This window comes from Orbicella faveolata, unplaced genomic scaffold (assembly GCF_042242905.1).
Source record: "Orbicella faveolata isolate gen_17 unplaced genomic scaffold, um_ofav_v1 contig_48, whole genome shotgun sequence".
Taxonomy (NCBI): domain Eukaryota; kingdom Metazoa; phylum Cnidaria; class Anthozoa; order Scleractinia; family Merulinidae; genus Orbicella; species Orbicella faveolata.
In genome coordinates this window covers 2,267,231-2,287,076 of record NW_028301578.1, presented here as the reverse complement: position 1 = coordinate 2,287,076, position 19,846 = coordinate 2,267,231, and the positions used below count along the sequence as shown (strand labels likewise).

The 19,846-nt window shown below is 38.7% G+C and overlaps 2 protein-coding genes and 2 long non-coding RNA genes across 5 annotated transcripts in view; 2 read left to right on the top strand and 2 right to left on the bottom strand.

The window, feature by feature from the left end:
- Positions 1–1,072, bottom strand: part of LOC110048837 (uncharacterized) — a 30,018-nt gene extending 28,946 nt beyond the window's left edge. Inside the window, exon 1 of one of the 2 annotated variants that reach the window (XM_020754616.2) lies at positions 682–1,072. The gene's annotated coding sequence lies outside the window, so the exon portion shown is untranslated. The remainder of the gene's footprint in view (positions 1–681) is intronic. The other variant, XM_020754619.2, reaches the window with a different exon arrangement.
- A 5,531-nt stretch (positions 1,073–6,603) lies between these two features.
- On the bottom strand, positions 6,604–9,023 carry LOC110048828 (uncharacterized). Its single transcript, XR_002296685.2, has 2 exons — positions 8,678–9,023; positions 6,604–7,348 (listed from the first exon to the last, which is right to left on the bottom strand). It is a non-coding gene; the product is annotated as an uncharacterized LOC110048828 (long non-coding RNA).
- On the top strand, positions 7,645–10,588 carry LOC149095940 (uncharacterized). The gene is made up of 2 exons (XR_016204682.1): positions 7,645–7,885; positions 10,256–10,588. It is a non-coding gene; the product is annotated as an uncharacterized LOC149095940 (long non-coding RNA).
- Positions 10,589–13,384: 2,796 nt separating this feature from the next.
- Positions 13,385–15,257, top strand: LOC110048827 (transcription factor HES-1-B-like). Its single transcript, XM_020754608.2, has 4 exons — positions 13,385–13,703; positions 13,817–13,912; positions 14,163–14,256; positions 14,586–15,257. Exons 1-4 carry the CDS (start codon positions 13,641–13,643, stop codon positions 15,008–15,010), a joined length of 678 nt encoding a protein of 225 aa, XP_020610267.1. The 5' UTR covers positions 13,385–13,640; the 3' UTR covers positions 15,011–15,257.
- The last annotated feature ends 4,589 nt before the right edge of the window (positions 15,258–19,846 follow it).

Below are 19,846 nucleotides of genomic sequence, written 5' to 3'. Positions count from 1 at the left end.
CCACCTATACGACACCTCATTGGTAATTTTTGTGAAATAAAACGTTCTCGTGTTTTCATCGATTCGCGATCATGGCATGACAGACGGTAGATCAAAATAGGCGGGAATGTAATAGAAATTCCTTAGGAGGAAGAGAAACAGAAACAAAACTTGACAAATTGTAATTTTGACGAAATAGTCTCAAGAATTAATTTGTGGATGAGAAACATTCCATATACATGTTAGTTTATTTATATAAGCTTAAAATTGATGCCCACATGTCAATTTCGAACGATGTTGTTTAACCGCCGTTGTCGAAATTTCTCTCACGCACGAATATATTTGATGCTTTTGAAAGGCTAAATTAATCACATTTCCATTGCAATACAAAATACGAAGGCTGTGACCATTTAGTTCACTACAGGAACAAATGATTCACGTCAAAAACCAAAGCAGACTTCACAACAGAATTGAATTAAAATCATCAAACGGAGTCACCGATCGCGAGCGGTGCCAAAACATTTTTTTGTACCGATTTTTTTTCTTGGCAAGAACACTCAAAGACTACAGTCTGTGAATATAGAATACAACCACCAGAAAAACTCTTTAAACTTTTACGAAGGGCAAAAATCAACCGCTTAAAGTCGCCATGCATGCAGAATTTTTTCGAATCATAATATCGAGTTCTGAAGGAGTACTTACCTGGCAGCTCAGAATCTGGTTTTCATCGACGCAAATTCCAAACCAATGATCGCTTACTTTAAGGATCACCTTAACACTCTTCTTTCAAATATTAGCTGTGGATGAAACTTTAAATCGAAAAGCGCATAAGAGACCAGACACAGATCGAAGCTTGATCGCGGCCGTGAAAGAAGTCAATCAATTGGCGTAGTTACAAGTCCTGTCGTTGCGTTACCCTCTTATCCGAGTGGCAGATCTGCTAAGAAGTGCACAGGTCGTTACCTCTGAAAAATGTGAAGTGTTAATCTCCTTGAATGATCAGATTTAACTAATGCCGTGGAAATAAAGAGCAAAGAACAACTTCATCAGTGTTTACAAGAAATGCACAGGGGCTTGCACGTCTACCTCCACGCGAACATCCGCTGATAAGGGAGCGTCGTCGCAGAAGAGGCGAGAAAATGCGGGAATTTTCCAGGTCCCCGCTAAGCGGAACAGGGTATGCCTTTTACGCTAAACGGCTAACGGTTAGTATTTTGTTTTGTTTTGTTTTGTTTTGTTTTTACGCTAACGGTCAAAATAGTTTCCTTCTGGTTAACAGATATCTTAGAAATTAATTAGCATTGTTTTTAAAAACAGCTTTAAAAATTAATAGTCATCGTTAAAAAAGTTAAAAATTTATTTTGATTACTGATTTACTGTAAAACATATTTAAGGTCTTAGGACCATTTCGGGACGGAAAAAGGTATCATTATAAGAATTGCTGCCAAAAATTAAGTCTTCTGGCTTTTCGAATTTCCCTGTGCTACCAAGCTTTAGGTCACCAAGCCACAAGACAAGACACAAAAAAGTCTTGCGCAAGAGTTCTCGAAACTTTTACTTTAATTTCGTGGCTAAAATTGTTTTACCAGGAGCCCATCCTGGTTTTACGATTAACATTTTTTTACGGCTGACGATCAAAATTTTCCAATTTTACGCCATTTTTTGGCCCGTTTTACGGCGAACGGTCTACCTCATTACACCCTCGTTGAAGTACTATAGAGCATTTTCAGGTGATATCATCAATTCTAAAAAACAAATTTACATGTAAAAGCCACCAAAGTTTTTATTTTCTTTACTCCTTTAAACATTTTCAGCTTTGTAAAAATTAGTTAATTATATCTGTTTGCAACTTTTTAACCCTATAGCTTTCTTTGTTTGGAAACCAGCGTAATTTATATTTTATGCATGAGTTTTGGCGGTGCGGAGCATAAAGCTACGATCACATTTGTCGAAAAATATATACGAAGCCCGTGATTTTCAGCAGTTTGAGAAGCTAAAGTATTAGGAAAAGTGTTAATGTAAATGTTTTTTTGTTCAGTACCGATAGCCATACGCCGATTAGTTTTCCTTTCGCATCCAATGAAATATTACTGCTGTGATGTTTTGGCTTCAGTGTTGCCATCGAGGACAAGAAACTGCAAGACATAAAGGAAGAGAACCAGTTGACCTGCACCTCTTTAAAACCTCTATATTTTTTGTTTGTTTGTTTTTTTGTTCTTGGCATGTTAAACTGCATCTCTTTTGTTTCTAGGGCTGGGAGCATTGTTTGTGTTGTTTCACCTATTGCTTCCTTTTGCCAATTATAAAGAACCTTGCAAATCTTGTTAACGTTGCAGGTCGCTCCAGGAAAATATGAAAAGAGAAAAGGCAGCCGCCAGTTACCTTCATCACGGTCCGGCCTGTCTTCCAGCATGAGTTAAAATTCGGGTGAAAATCTTCCCTAAATTTAGTATTAACAGATAGCGATGGTTTTTGAGGCCCTATTGGGGGATCTCGAGTTACGGGGTATTTAGGAAAAAATTAACGAGATATAAGATATTTGGGGGAAAATTAATGAAATATTGAATATTTGGATCGCATAAAACGGGATCTGGACGGTAGGAAAATGGTTACCTTGTGCAACTGGAATACGGGATATTTAGGTAAAAAATACTTCCCCTAGGAATAATGGCTCTTCAAGAGAGCGATAAAAAAAGATGGTGGACAGGTGGGGGGGGGGGGGGGGTGGGGGGGGAGGAGTTCCTCAGCGAAGCATGCATAGCGTGTATTCTTTAGTTAAGCAAACTGAAATGTGTAAGAAATCTATTTGGTCCCCCAGCTATATTCTTCAGTGTTAAAAACTGAAAAAAATCTATGACAGACAGGCTAGTTTGTGTTTTATATTTGTTATTATTATTGTTGAATGATAGCACATTTAACAGTAACTTCTTGCAAATGCTTCATGATATCACAAATCCTGACGTTTAACGTAGCTTTGAACATTATTTCACTATTTGGTCGAGTTGATTCTGGGGTCAATTAGTTATGATCTCTTCTGAAACTCATTAATAATTCATCAAGTTAAAATAAAGAAAATCACAACCGTGAAAGAGGTTTGGATACTCGGTCTTAATTAGCATAGATTTTGACGATTTTACCTCTCCGTTTACTCCTTAGTTTTTGTTTCGATTGAGAAGATATATCAAACATTCGAGACAGTGTTTCATCAGCTATCCAAACACCTCGAATAATTTCGTCAAAATACACCGCTGCGCGTCGCGTATTTTCAACCATTTTTTTTGTTGTTGTTATTTTATTATGCATTTTTTACACACACTAGTCACAAGACTTATACAGCTATGCTACTTACAAGACTAATCAAAACCATAACAAAATTCTCGAACATCATTGGCTATCAGCAGCCCGATTTGAGCATTAATTGGACAGTGTACGCGTCATGCTTGTAATTGGACAGTACGCGTCATTTGGCGCGCGTTGTTGCGGTGCACTTTGTTGAGTAAACTGTCGTGTTTTTCAGCGTTCATAACGACGTTTAATCGTTCAGCGCTCAATCGATGGTTTGTTCGTTTCTCGAATTTTGTCATAGTTTTGATTAATTGGTAACAGGACATCGTGTCGTCCAATTCAGTCTGTAATCATACTCGTGATCAACAAATCGGACTCCCGCTTCGCGGTCGTCCGATTTTGTTAATCACTCGTATGATTACAGATCGACTTGGACTCCACTCAGTCCTATTACCATTATTAATAGATATACTTACACTATTTATAATACTTCGTATTCAATGTGATTGATTCCGTCACTTATAATACAAAGGCTTACACTTTTTATATTACTTACAATGCAGTACATACGTTACTTACAATACATTACGATCACTTACGCTACTAAAAAAATACAAATGCTTCCACTACTTACAGTACAATACGATAACTCAAGTTGCTTAACAATACTTATTAACATTACTTACACTACGATTACTAACGTCACTTGGAATAAAATTCAATTACTAATGCTACTTAAAACTTTTACACCTTGACAAAAAGTATATTTCCATTATTGCATTATACAGGCCAAGCTACATTGAGGGTGAAAATTGCAAAATCAAGTCAGTGAGCAATGCTCGATTTTCCATTGTATTTGGAGTTTGGTTTGAAGTTCAGAAATACTGGGGTTCTTAGAAAAATCTTACAGGAATAGGCATAGTGTTTCATGAGAAGCAAGAGAAGATCCAGTGTGCGCTTTTGGATGGAGGTCAACGAAGTTATTTCATCAGTCAAGTTGAAAAAATCTGTTCAGCAGAAGGACTCACATTTAAGTTGTGTATATCGTCAGTCGTTAAACCACTTTATGGTACTTGAAAATACTGAAATAGAGACATCACACTCTGGAAATGTATGCATTATAGAATCTCTCCTAGAACAGAAATTGCAATTGTCATCGGTTGCAATATTCAATTCCTTAAGTTCCTTTTTGGTAATGATTATCCTGTGTAATATTTTAAATAAAAATTGCCTAAGCTTGTTATCTTTCGTAATCTGATATATCTTGGCAAAATTGCTTCTCCAGTCAAGAAAACTGTTTGGAAATTTTCCTTCCACTTTTTTATTCCAGTAGGCTCTGACACAGAACACTCATAAGTAGTTTGTAAAAGTGTTTACAGCGCATTTTAGACAAGGGTAGAGTACTATCTTCGGATAAGAAGAGCAGATCAGGAGTTGAAAAAAGGCATTCAGTGGAGATTGGGGTTTGCTGTGCAGTTCGCTTCAGCGAACTTGGTATAGCAGCAATAATTTGAAAGTATTGCAGGTAATTGACTTTCAAACCAAATTTTTCATTGAATTCTTCAAGAGATAAGAATTTTCCGTCTTTACTTAAGAGTTCTTGCGCAAAATAAATTCCACTCTCGAACCAAGTTTTCCAAAACAGTGTTTTTTGATTAATTGTTATGTCCTTGTTGTTCCATAATATAAATTTCCCTCTTGGTTCTCCTCCGTATGCACTGCTCAATTCTTGAAAATATCCTAATAGTTCATGATAAAACAGGGGAAAATTCGCTTCGAATAGATGGAGATCGTAGTTCACTTTAATAAAAGGGTTAGACCACCATATTTGTAGAAAAAATAGTTAGGGATAGCCGTAACGATTTGACCATTGTTCGGAATTTTATAAAATTTAAGCCTCCGTCAGATGTTGGTTGATAAATGATCTGTCTCTATATTATATCCTTTTTGTTCCTCCACAAAAAAGCGAAAAGTTCAGCTTGAGTTAATGGATCACAGGCTCAGGGACAGTTAACATTGATACTGCATAAATCAATTGAGAGACACCCACTGTCTTCGCCAGCATTGAACGACCCTACAGTGAGAGATCGCGTGTTTGCCAAATGTTCAGTTTCATCTTCATTTTACGAATTTTACTGAAGAAATTTTCCTCATTGTTTTTGTCTCCATCATACGATAAAAACGCTTCTTGGTGTTTGGATATCCCGATGAAACTCTGTCTCTCGGCTCGTGTTTGACATTTTACATAAAACGAGCTGTGTGTTCAATGATTAAAGAAATTAGCATCGGGGTATAATTCCAGATTTGTGTTACGCTAGTTAAGGTAGAAATGCCTTGGTTAGCGCGCGCAGGGCTACTAGTTAGGGCGTTGCGCCTCGATCCGGGTTTGAGTTTTCAGAATCAGGGTCATTGTGTCGTGTTCTTGAGCTTAATACACTTTACTCTCACATCGCCCCTCTCCATCCAGCGAGTAGGGCAACTCCCCAGGGGGGGGGGGGGGGACTCCTATTTAGAAAGAATGGGGGTTCTCGTCGTACCTTTTAGGAGTTAAAAAATCGATTTTGGAACCTCTTAGGGTGTTTGGCTCCAAAAGTTCCACAGCGGGAACTTTTGTAGTTCCTTTTCGAGTATTGAGCCGAAAATCTTTATGACAGAAGATCAAGTGTTCTTTTAGAATTAGTACCTCTAAGGGGTGAAAAAATATCAAGCCACGACCGCAAAGCGGGATCTCGGTACCGCTTGGGACTTCTTTTCAAAATTTCTGACGAACGCCCCCGTCCCTTTTAAATGGGAGTCACCCCCCGGGAGGGCCACCTGCCAAACTCTTGAGCATTACTTAATTCTCTCAGCACTGAAATTCAAAAATATAATGTCTAAAGCATTGCTGTGTTCACGTCTAAACTCAGTTAAGTCGTCTTTTTTGGCATAAGTTTATTTTACTTCTCTTAGTGCGCTTGTTTGTGCCTCTTTATCGCCTTTTTTATTGCCTTCCTTTGCTTTCGAGCATTTGTGTGTATAGCTTTGCTTAACTAACACTATGACCCTTATCTACCTACCTATTGCTACGATCGGTAGCAGCTTAATACTAGTATCATATTTTTGTTAGGGATCATTTTATTTGTATGTAATAATTTTTTAAGAATTAAAACGATATTCTGGGCTTAGTGGTGGCAAAAACGAGCACGGTGACCCCTTATTTTTATTGCATTTTTTCTAATTACATAACATGATTACCATACGGATGAAGTTTGAGAAAATGTTTAATATTCCTTCTTTTTAAGTGGAATTACCTTAAATTGATTTTAAATGAAATATAGAGTAACGGAGAGCAGTCCCAGATTTAATATTTTTTGTGTGCCTTTATTTCACAAACAATAGCTCGTACAGCGAATATTCTCTGGGACAGTATCTGCACTAACCTTAGAGATCTCAATGCCTTCAACTTCTCTAAACAACTAAAATTTTATTTACTGCATGTCTAAACAACATTCTGAAAACTTGTATTGATTTTCTCCGTTCTATTACACTATGTGCATATGGTCATCTGTTCTCTTAACAGATCTGTATTCTTTTAAATATCTATACAAACATAACAGTAACTGCAGACTGACTAAAAAACGTTCGGGTTACTTCAATCTCCAGACTCAAACTGTACATTTTTTCTGCCCTTCTATACATATATAAAATGTAAATGTACGAGTGAATAAAGTTGCTGCTGTTGTTGTTTTTCACTATCCAAAGTTTGATATTGTAAATCACTGTCCAGGTTTAACTATCGCAGAACTTCTGTGTAAGTAGAGTATTTTTTCTCGATAAAGCTGGCAGGCTCCATCCCTTTGGTCTTATTACTGAGCTCGCACAGAAGCGTTACGAAGTTGTAGTTGAAACTGACGCATTTTCCATCGCCCAAGCAGGCGTTCAAGCATGATGGGTACTCATTGAGCTCGATAGAGTTGTGCGCATGCCCAGCAAGGGCGTAATGCATCTCGGATGACTTCTGTTCGCAGGTTTGGTTAGCTGTGATCACCATGAAAGTCAAGAATAATAGAAGGGTTGACAATCGAAGCGGTGTTCCGTGTTCGGCCTGTAAAAGGACAAAACAAAACGAAGATTGACTTAAGGCGGGCGGGATACACGATGGAAGTATACACGATGTCTGCATGGCACCGCGTGTCATCTTCTAAAACGCACGCTCGTAGAAGCATTACGCGCGCGACTAAGCAGGTAATTTTACGTCCAATTCTATCTCGTTCCCTGAGACCACAGTTTTTTTGGCCAGTACCAATTAAAGTCGAGAACTTCAGGAGATATTGGAAAGCCAAGCAACATTAGCCACAGCAGTTACTCTTTTTTACGCATGCTAAGAAACCGCAATTGAACTTGAACGCATGCGCACAAGCAAACCGGAACTAGAATTTCTAGTTCCGATCTTTGATTTCGTCTAGAGCGCGGCCAACCTCGTTCCCAGGATCCTCTCTGTTACTCCCTCGAGGTAAAGAGAGAACCCTGGCAACGAGGTTGAAGCATCGTCCGCTCGGTCACCGCTGACCGAAAACACGTGGGCTCTGAGGACGAGATATCATCCAATGGCGCAGAAACAAAATCAATTTCTACTCCACAGGTAAATTTTCAAGTTGTGTCCGCTACAAGCAACATTTCACGCAATGACGGGGCTGAACTATCATCTCTCACTTCTTCTATCTAACCTGTAACCCAAACACATCTTACTCTGTTTTTTTCTTCGAGTTCAGTTTCTAAACCGCAGGAGATTTGTATTCTTGATCCGCCGTCGATTAAATCTTTGTTGATAGCGTTGACAGCTTAAGCAGTAACTTAGCGTGTTTTTCTGGACCTAATTTGAATTCTAAGATGAAACTTGGCTTGATTTTTCTAAATTATTAGAAATATCACAAACATATAAAGCTGTTAGGTAAGTCCTAAGGTTGAATTGGATCGACACTAAAATAGACAAAAAGCGACACTGAAAACTAAAGAAAATAAATGCGAAGTGCAAAATATATAAATCAATAGCATGTGAAAGTCGGGAGGAACGTTTGGTTGGAAGAAATAATCCGTCGGAAGACTATATAAGCTGAGAGTACAAAATACTGTAGTGATTGAACGGGATGTTAAGAAGTTAATTTTAGCATTTCCAGCTAGTAGAAAGAAAGCTTGTAAATTTAACTAAAAAATTGTTGAAATATTAACTAGTAAAGTGGAAATATCTCGAACTGAATATCATCAAGCATCCATAGCTACTTGTACTGATGCAGGTGCATTTAACTTCACAAAAAATACCTACAGGAACGTTTCACAGCTATTCAATGATCTAGAACTCAGCTAGATTCCCTACAATGGGGCAACGAAACTGGCTTTAATTTTCAAATTCATATTCTAAGGACCAGATACTCACCATTACGTTGTAATATACTGGAAAACGGATTCTCACAATTTTCGACTTTGGAAACTTTCAGCTTCTATCTGAATTTAAAACTATAAAATTCATTGACGTACAGATCACAGTACGTAAGCCGACAGGTGTTTTGAAATGGTTTACTTTGACATACTGTACATGTAAACGAACCATCACTGGTCGCGTATTATTAGGTTAACCAAAACACCTATGACAGTTTGGTAAAGTTTGTAATTTTTTAATGATGCACTGATCCTCGGCGTATTTAGCATTACAATGATTGATGATATGAAGTTAAAAATAGAGAAGTTTTTGGGAATATTCTGTTGTTCTCAGGTCCTCAACGAATCGCTTTGCATACCTCACTTTTGATCTGCAAAAAAATTAGGCTAAATTTTGGAAAAAATGATGGATAAAAGTGAAGAAAAAATAGAGAACTTCGAACTTTGATCGCGGATGGCAATCGTACGGATATCGATGGGATCGAAGGTTTATCGACAGCCAACTATATCGGGGCATTGGACTTTAAGGCTCTGTCCACACTATGGAGGTTTGAAAACACAACAATCGTTTTCCGACCACGCTACGTCGGAGAAATTTGAAAACAAAACTATCACCGGTCATTTTGGATTTGTGTTTGAAGAAACTTCGGTCAGAGAAATCGCATGATTATTGACGGCATTTTCGAGAAGCTCTGTTTTCAAAACGTTTTCCGTCCACACGAAAACGAAAAGCCGGTGTTTTCAAATTCCTCCGGTTTGAAGAGCGTTTACGCAAAGCTCCGTTTTCGTGACGGATTCAGGTGTGGACGGTAGGCCTAACCGTAGAAAAAAACAACGCTGCGCTTTCAAATTCCTCCGACCGGGTCAGGAATGTAAACTAGAATTATGGTTGGGCAGCTATATCTCTTGTTACATTTGTCTTACCCAGCTGAAATTTTCCCTGATTATAAAACTCGGCGTCCTTTCTTGCCTTAACATATTATTTTGATCACTTGACATGTTACGTAATCATTTTGTTAAAATTTACTAAATCGGCGAATTATGGCGAATTTTTACTTCATTGATCAATAAATGAGCGTTTTTGATGTAAATTTTATCTACCTTGCTACGTTTGGAATGATCTTCCCTGATTTTGTTTTTAGAATATAAATGATCAAAAGTCGAATTTTGTTGAAGCCGGAAACTATCTTTGCCGCTATAAAATTTTTCTACGAAAGAGGGACGGTCATTTCAAAAGTGAGAGGATGGAAATGATTGACCTGCATCTAAAACGCGTTTTTGTTGGATGAGATTACTAAAAACCGCCACCAATACCTCAAACAAGTAATGGCTATTTCCACTAAACGTCTGCGACATGTCACGTGATCTGCTAGAAGCACTAATTTTACTTTAAAATGTTCAAGACGTTGAAATCTAACTGTGTGCTAATTCACGAAGCACCACATTATAAATTCTCTACGGCGCCCACTCAAAAGAGAGTTTTTAAAAAGTAGAATTGTGAATGTCATTAAAGATGTGTACATTATTCATCGTGGTGTAAGATAGGATAGATGAATTTTCACTCGTTTTTCTTCAGATGGAGTCACTTTGAGATGTAGATCGTGACGTCTTGGCTGCTATACTTCTGGTCTTCATCAGGCGATGAGGTCAATCGTCGAGTGTCGCTATTTGTAGCACGTTGGTTCGCTGCTATTGGTGCATTTCGATCCTCATTATTTTTCCGACTTTGTGACACTGTTCCTTCATAGGTCCGCATTCTAACTGACCGGATGTTGTGCTTTCTGATTGTAGGTATCCATGCTTCAGGAATTTCGATTCCACTTCCTCTCTTGATGTTATTTGGATGAAGTCTTATATGGATAGCTTCCCTGATAGATCAATAAACTTGACTTTGTCCCAAATGGGTAAATGCCCCGTCTCGTTGGCGTGTTCTGAAATTGCGGAGGTTTGTGTACGAGCAAGCCGTAATGTCTCTGCCATGTTCTTTTATCCTTTCTCGCGTAGCTCTCCCTGTTTCTCCGATATACACTTTGCCGCATTCGCAAGGAATCTCATTAACAACACCGTTTGTTTGTTTGTTTTTTGTTGGTTCAAGGGTGTCTTTAGGTCGCACTAAGTAGGACCTAAGAGTTGTGTCAGATGTAAAGACAGTGGGTACGCCTTGTTGTTGTAGGCAGTGGCAAAGAACCTCTGATACACCTTTGATATAGGGTAAAACCGCAGTTGATTTAAATTCCTGTGTAGAATCTAGAAAGTAACGAGGGTCCGGCGTTACTTTCGGAATTTGTTTACGGTAATCACCGATTTCAATAACCGAGTTTTAAATCAAACACAGACTACAAGGTAAAACACGTCATAAGGGGTGGTGAATAATATTAAAGTGCCAGAAATTTGAGAGAAGCGAGACTTTTTGACTCCTTCAATTGCGAGACCGAGGCTTCAAAGTGTTTTAACTGCGAGCACGAGACGTTCAGGTTCTACGACATTCAGATGTCGCTTATATATACAAAAAAAAAACCCACTTTAATTAATCGGTACTTCGAGCCTTTTTAGTCTCGCAAAAACTCGAAACTGCTGGACAGCTTTGTAAAAAAATTCGAGACTGCAAGACGCATATTTAGAACGCTAAAAAAAAGATTGCGAGATTCGTGAAATTCGAAGAAAATTTTGCGATGGTTTTCAGTTGAAGGACCACTCGCCATTCCTGTCATAGGTACCGAAGGGAATTTAAAACGAAATTAATCAGTTCAGCCCTGTTCACACTACGCCGGAGAAATTTGAAAACGCAGCTTTATTGCTATGGTTAGGCTTACCGTCCACACCAATCCGTCACGAAAAAGAAGCTTTTCGGAAACGCTCTTGAAACCGGAGGAATTTGAAAACGCTGGCTTTGCGTGTTAGTGTGGACGGAAAACATTTTGAAAACGGAGCTTTTTTAACTATAGCATTACGACAATCATGTGATTTCCCCGACCGAGTTTTCTTCAAACACAAATCCAGAACGACCGGTGATTGTTGCGTTTTCAAATTTCTCCGGCGTAGTGTGATTTGAAATCATTTGATGCGTCTTCAGAGTGAACCTCCGTTTCCAAATTACTCCGGCGTAGTGCGGACGCGGACTAAATATGGCAGCCATGACCAGCCAGCCATGACCGAATGTGATCGCGTAACTTACTAGCTTTAAAATGCAAATAACCCCGGGCGTGCGTCCGATATACTCACTGCTAATATCGAATCAATACGAGTAACTTTACCCTCTCACTTCACCGATTTCAAGTTCAATACCGGTTGACGGCTGAACAAAAGCAAAATCACTTTTACCAGTTTATCAGCCTGCACGCTTCAGTAGCTCTCTGAAAACTAGAAACTGACTGCAAAATACTTTAATATGTTCCGGCATCGCTCTTTCTCAAACGCATGAATTTTAGTTCTTGTTTGCCAAACCTTTTGGAATTTTGTTTCTTAATTCGAAGCCGGTTCACTGCACTATTCGCAACGTTCAATGGAATGAAGTAACGATTTAAAACCGTCATGATGTGAAAATAAAGACGTATTTCAATGGTGTAAATAAGAAGTTAGAATGCTTGTTTCACTTTGTGGAGTTTGTGCTCTACTAGCTATCCAAGCGTGAATCAAGAATTTGTATTTAATAAACATCCATTATTTTATAAACTATTTATAAAATCTGTTATGACTTTCAATTTAGCAGTTGGAAAGCTGTACTTTGTAAGGATTAGGTACTGAGCAAATACAGATATGAAAAAACAGTGAACGTTAACGAAAACGGTTTATGAAAGACATCAAATTCACGTAAGTAGCCCCAGTTTGCGCTCGTAGCCCGTAGCCCTATAAAATTCGTCTATAACTGATTTAGCCCTTACACAACCATGCTTAATTATCGTTTGTTAAAAGTTGAAATGATTCCTCCCGTTTTTGAGCAGTTGAAGTGTGGCCAAATTGGCAATTTTTTTTAAAGTCTATATTTCAATAAGCCAAAAGAAACGAAACTGATTTCAACCCGCTGGACAAACCGAATGGATAAAAATGGATTCAGTTTACTCAAAATACTTGTAATTGTCAAGCATAAATCCATTTTAGTGATTCCATTACGACTATTACGGCAAAACAAACATAAGTGCACCTGGCACGGTGTTGAATACGTGCTCAACCAAGGGAATGTCATTTATTTTACATTTAGTCGGCGACTCGTTCTACCGTGGGAAATTTTCGCCTTCCTTTGTTATTGAAATAGTGCTTGCAAAGCGCGATTTAAGTGCAAAGAAAGATAAAGTGCTAAAGAATGGGACAAACAATGAAAATAATACCTGTTATGTTTTATGCAGCACGTGGATTGTAAGAGAACGGCTTAAACTTTCTGAAACGGTCAATATAAAACTTATTAGAGGCCTTTAAAACTAAAAGCTGTGTTGGAGAAAAAGGAGCTGGTACGACAAAAGGCATGAGAGTGTCGAGTCAATTACGGCACGTGCTCAAATGGCCTCGATGCCTCATTTCAAGAGCTCCGGATTGTCATTTTGCTTTTGTTTTAGAAGTTTGAATGTACGAGTAGCACAGCCATAATTATATGAAGTGAATCACGCGCGTCTCGGCCAATCACATTCGCCTGGTCTCACGCTCTTCACGCGCCGCTGAAGGCGGGAAACAATGCAAATGACGGTTATCGTGCGACTCAAGCGCTTAGCCAATCAGAGGCGACTGTTCCCACGGTTCTGGCTTTGTATATGAAGCCAGCATTGTTTGGGCACCAAGCCGATTGTCAGAAGACAGGTGTTTGTAAATAAGACTCATCTAATGTCGGCACACGACCCCGATATTTTCCCACGATTGATGAATATAAATGGATCGCATCATGCATGTCGGACAGTTTGCGACAAATACTCGCCGAGTCAACATCTCCGACAAAGTTCCTTAGAAAAACACATTCTTAAACCTTTAAAAACATGCCCGTTGAATGCGTCGACAGTGTACTTTACGTTGGCAAAATTCTGTCGGAGAGGAGGAAGGTAAGCAGTAAATTTTCTAACTTTTTGCTGGTACTTCAGCCTTGAGAAATGAGCTAATAAAGTTTTCGACTTTTCAGAACTTGTTGCTTAAAGTTTGAAATTTGTTATTTCAGGCAAAGAAGCCATTGATGGAAAAAATGCGCCGAGCAAGAATTAACGACAGCTTAAACGAGCTCAAAAGTCTTGTATTGGATCTTCTTCAAAAAGATGTAAGTAGCTGATAAATTATTTCATTACTTCAACGTAGAAAACTGAGAACTGAACCAAACTGAGAATGATTCGGCTCTTCAACAATGACACTTATTATGAACCATGTACTGGGATATTCGATCGACTCTGTTGCATTTTGAACGCTTGGAAAGTTGACATCGTTATATGTAAATGATTTATTTTCTGATTTAATTTAGTCAAAGGTTAAACAACTCAAGTTTACTGAGTAATAATTTTTTTTTTATTAAGGCCTCTCGTTATTCCAAGATGGAGAAAGCTGACGTGCTTGAGATGACTGTCACCTACCTCAGAGCAATGCAGCGAAAGGACACTCGTACAGAAGGTAATACCTCCATGAAATGTTCCTAATCATTTACGACGCACAAAGCATTAAGTTTTATTAAAGTGAATAAACTTTTAAAATTAGGAACCAGGGAAATGCAATGTGTTTAATGGTATATGAGTTGATTAAAAGATTTCGCACAATTAACCCCCCTTTTGTTAAGTTAGATTTTTTTCTTAGAGAAAAAAAAGTTGATATATTCTTCCGTTCTCGCCTCTGCAATTTGAACAATAATCATGCGATGCAATATTTGGATTTATTTACATTTACAAGTTTGTCTTCCAATCGAGCTGGGAATCTAACAGAACTTTTCATTTTAAAACTTTCAGATCCCAAGTCGCTTGCTGAATACCGAGCTGGCTTCAATCAGTGTGTAAACGAAGTCAACAGAAATATCATGACAAGCGACGGAAGCGACCAGCTCAGGGAAACACTCTTGTCACACTTGGCTTCGTGCTGCCATGGTAACGCCACAAACCGTGTCGCCACGAGCCACGCGCCAGGGATTCCCGCCACGACTCCGAGTTTTCCCGCCATTGCGCCAAACGCCGTCTGGGTCCCATATCCTTCACCGCCGCCATCACCAACAAGACAATCTGCGGTTTTCATCCCTTTAACTAGCCCAGTTCAAACTGAGATGTCAAGAACTCCGTCCCCAGTCAGTCCATCCCTCCCTCACGCTCAGCAGATCAGCATCACCTCAGCGAGTTCTCCGAGCGCGACAACAAAAACGGCTCTATGGCGTCCTTGGTGATAATGAACACTTAAATGAATGACAAATGCTAGAAAATAAGCGGAAATATATGTCTGAATGTACTTTTTTTTACGAAAATAATTTAAGTGAGAGTTAAGTTCACTACTTCTCTTAACTGTGTGAAGGAATCAATGCAGATAAAGCTTTTGACGAGAGATTTTATTAGCGAAAGATGTTTTATATATCGCGAATTGCTGCTAGGCAGTTTAAAAAGAATAATATTAAAAAATGAAGTTTAATTTGAAAACTTTGCGTTATTTGTTCTGAAAGGAAATGAATTAATTTCAAGAAAGGGATTTCTTTTATTCTAATAATCACAAGGGGAACAACCCTTTTTGAGAACACGAATGTTTTCTTTTTATTCTCGTCATTCCTGCATGAAATATTAACTTGAAGAAAAGCCAAAAAAAACCCACCGAGACCCAGCAGTCCAACTCTAACCGTGATAGTTGATAATTTATTCGCTTTACTTCTTCGTTCACATTCACTTCCCTCCCATTAATTACCCCCCGCTCATTCGCTTGCAGTTGAGACTAATGCAGGGATGGCGGAGCGTATTTTGAATGGGGGACTTACAAGCAAGCGCCAGAGACGCTAACGTGTAGGGGGTGTGAAGATATTTGTGAAATTATCATTTTGTGTACTTTTAGCTTGAAATTGGGGGGGGGGGGGCAGCCCCCCGGCTAGGCTCCGCCGTCCCTGTAATGGAGTTTTTATCAAATGTCTCTTTCAATCCCCCCCGCCATTTGCATTGCTAGCTAGTTCCAGTCCAATACCGAGTATTCGAATACTACTCTCCCCAGTCTTCGCTCTTTCAGTTTTGTTTTTCACGTGCATTATAATTTCTTTGAGTGTCCGCTGACTCCCCTTGCTCTTCGAGAAATGAACATCTACAAACCGTTTTTAGCCTTCTGCCAGGTGTAGTTCCGCGGCCTGTACGTGAAAGCTTCAAGTCTCTAGCAACAATAAAGGGAATATAATTGCTTCAAAAATATCGTTTTCACGAACGCCCGGTCAATATATAAAGAAAAATTAGCGTAAGATAGGCTGAGATATTTAATAAATAGAAGTCCAAGAAAATTGATCAATCATAAATTAATCAGTCGATCTCCTAAGGATGAATGCATTGTTTAGATAAAAAAAAAGAAAATACCGTTAACTCCCATGCTAAATTAAGCCCTGGGCTTACATCACTTCATATGGGGTTTTGGATGGGCTCATAAACGGGGGAGGGGGGCATATATCCGGGGGGTCATGTAAGTGGAATAATAAAATGTTTCGGAACGACGATATAAAATGTATCTGAGAAACAAATTAAAGGTAACATACCATTACATTTAGAGCTATTACCATATTACCCAATTATTACCCTATTCGCGTATAACTTTCGATTAAAAAATTTGATGTTTGTAAAGAAACGCAAAAGGAACGCACTTATGCATTAGATGGGTTTATATCCGGTGGGGAGGGGGGTGGGGGGGGATAAATCCGGAATAATATTTCCGGCCTCAAGAGTCCTCATTGGCCCGATGAGGGTGAGTGAGTGAATATCTTTGTTAGCAAATAGAAGGGCTTATATCCGGGGGGAGCTTATATTGGGAAAATAGATCCCTTCACGCTCTAAGGGGCATTATAGGTAATCAGGGCAAATTTACAACGAAGCAAGGCTGCAAAACATACGTTTTTCTTTAAATTTCCGTTCGGATTTCACATTTAGAGACGAGACATTACCAGCGTTTTTGGGCCGATCGAGTGATTGTTGTGGACGTAGGAATTTTTTTACGGTTAAAGCCGAATAATTTGATCGTCTCGGCCGCTCAAGCCACAAAAATAACATCTCGGATACTCCAAGTAGGCTAATACCTAACCCAATCGATTGAAAAACGTTAGTAACTGTAGAAAAGGGGTTTCTCTATTTACAGTAAAAGTTTCTTCTCGAAAATTAAACGCAGAACGGAAATATGAAGAAAAACGTATCTTTTGTAGCTTTGTTTCTTTGCAATCGTGCTCCGATTACCCATAATGCCCATTAGAGCGTGAAAGGGTCTATTAAGGTGGCTGAACACAGTTTCTGATACCTATGTTTCATTGACCTTTTTCTCTGAAAGCCTTGATCCTTCCGTCGCCAAAAATGGCAGCAAGCAAGTTAACAACACAAACTTTGGTTTTTTGATGGTTAAGCTGACGTATGTGCCGTTGCCATGGCAACACGAATAAAAATAAACAGGCCTTTTAAATCGGTTTTGTTTATTTGTAGAAAATCTAGTCATTAGATTTTCTTTATAATTTGCATGCACCAAGCTTGTAACGATTCTCACAAGTTAAGACCATTTTGCTAATAATTTAGCAGAGAGATCTTTATCCATCATTAAAGAAGGAGATTTTATGACGCTCCAAATTTTTAAAAGAATAAGAAGATTTGTATGGAAAAAGTTGTTGGAGTATGGGGCGCCGTTTGTAAATTTATTATTTAGACCGAATTTATGCCATTTTCCCCTTATTTATAAATAATTGGAAATGCTACAAAATTTGTTTATAAATAAGACTCAAGAACTTGTCCGTTGATATGTAAATAATTATTTTAGGTACCTTCTGATTTATAAATAATCTTTTACCATAGAGTTATTATATATAAATAATAAACTAAACAACTTCAATTATTTATAAATCAGGTCATCTCTAAAATAGTTTTTTACATATCATAAAGTTTGTAAATCCCATTATTTATAAATAAATTACTTCGCCGGGAGTGTAAATTCATTATTTAGAAATAATACATTTCACCTCACCGAGTGTAAATTTATTATTTAGAAATAATGAACTTCACTGAGTGTGTAAATCCATTATTTAGAAATAATGAATTTCTCCTCGCCCAGTGTAAATTTATTATTTAGAAATAATGAACTTCACTGAGTGTGTAAATTCATTATTTAGAAATAATGAACTTCACTGAGTGCGTAAATTCATTATTTAGAAATAATGAATTTCACCTCGCCGAGTGTAAATTTATTATTTATAAATATGAACTTCATTGAGTGTGTAAATTCATTATTTAGAAATAATGAAGTTTCATCTCGCCGACTGTAAATTTATTATTTAGAAATAATGAATTAAACGTGTGTGTAAACTCGTTATTTAGAAACTCATTATTTAGAAATAATGAAGTTTCATCTCGCTGAGTGTAAATTTATTACTTAGAAATAATGAACTTCACTGAGTATGTGAATTCGTTATTTAGAAAGAATGAAAGTATGAATGGCTGACCCAGCGTCTCTTGCCCGATCGATTTCAGAGGCTGTTTCTCGCGTTATAAGACAGTTATTCAGGTAGGTATGTAGCCTGAAACTCAACAGTGGCGGATCTAGGAGAGGTTCCCCTCCCCCCCCCCCCCTTATTTTGGTTAATTGTGTTTAAGCGAGAATCACGCTTCAAATATCTATTACGTAGTTCTTATCCACTCAACAATTCGGCAGCTCACACTGCAACAGGAACAACGACAACGACAACGACAACGACAACGACAACGACAACGACAACGACAACGACAACGACAACGACAACGACAACGACAACGACAACGACAACGACAACGACAACGACAACGACAACGACAACGACAACGACAACGACAACGACAACGACAACGACAACGACAACGACAACGACAACGACAACGACAACGACAACGACAACGACAACGACAACGACAACGACAACGACAACGACAACGACAACGACAACGACAACGACAACGACAACGACAACGACAACGACAACGACAACGACAACGACAACGACAACGACAACGACAACGACAACGACAACGACAACGACAACGACAACGACAACGACAACGACAACGACAACAACTACTCAAAGGCCGAGGTAACAGGTAAATTTTAAGCCAAGAAATTGCTGCATGAAGAAAATGCAGAACTTTTAACATCGGGAAATCGAATAATGTATTTACATGCTTAGATAATTCTTTGTAGCCTGCGAACAGGCTCACGTTGGAGCACAAACGCGCTCGGCGTAGCTGAGAGCGAGAAATCGACGGGCGAAGCCGCGAGAGGAGAAAGTCACTTCTTGGCGCCTCTTTCCCGCCGATCGCTATTCCTCTTCGTCACTCGCGCGTTTGATTCAAACGTGAGTTTGCTCGCAGGTTAAATTCTTTGTGACCTTTGTGACCTTTGGACGGATAGCTGTGTGACACACTTTGTTTGGCTTGATCAAGTCACGGCTGGGCATGTCTATTCCAGGCAAGTCCAAAGATCGTACACGTGGAAAGCTAAATTCATTTACGTTTAAACCATTATTGAATTTCAATAGAAATCAGACCTTTCACTTAACACGCCAAGCGATTTTTATTTTCTTCATGCAGCAGTTTCTTTTCTTAAAATTTACCTGTTACCTCGGCCTTTGAGGTTGTTAGTTGTTCCTGTTGCAGTGTGAGCTGCCGAATTGCTGAGTGAATAAGAACTCCATAATAGATAGCTGAGGCGGGGAATGGGGGGCGGGGGGGAGAGCGGGCTCCCCGAGCCCCTCCCCCAGATCCGCCAGTGCTGAATTTCAGGCTACATACCGCCGCCGTTACCTACTTGAGCAAGGGTAGCATTGACTGTCTCACTTATAGCGCGAGAAACAGCCTCCGAAATCGATCGGGCAAGAGACGCTGGGTCTGCCATTCATACTTTCATTATTTCTAAATAATGAATTTACAAACTCAGTGAAGTTCATTATTTCTAAATAATGAATTTCTAAATAATGAATTTACACACACGGTTAAATTCATTATTTCTAAATAATAAATTTACAGCCGGCGAAATGAAACTTCAT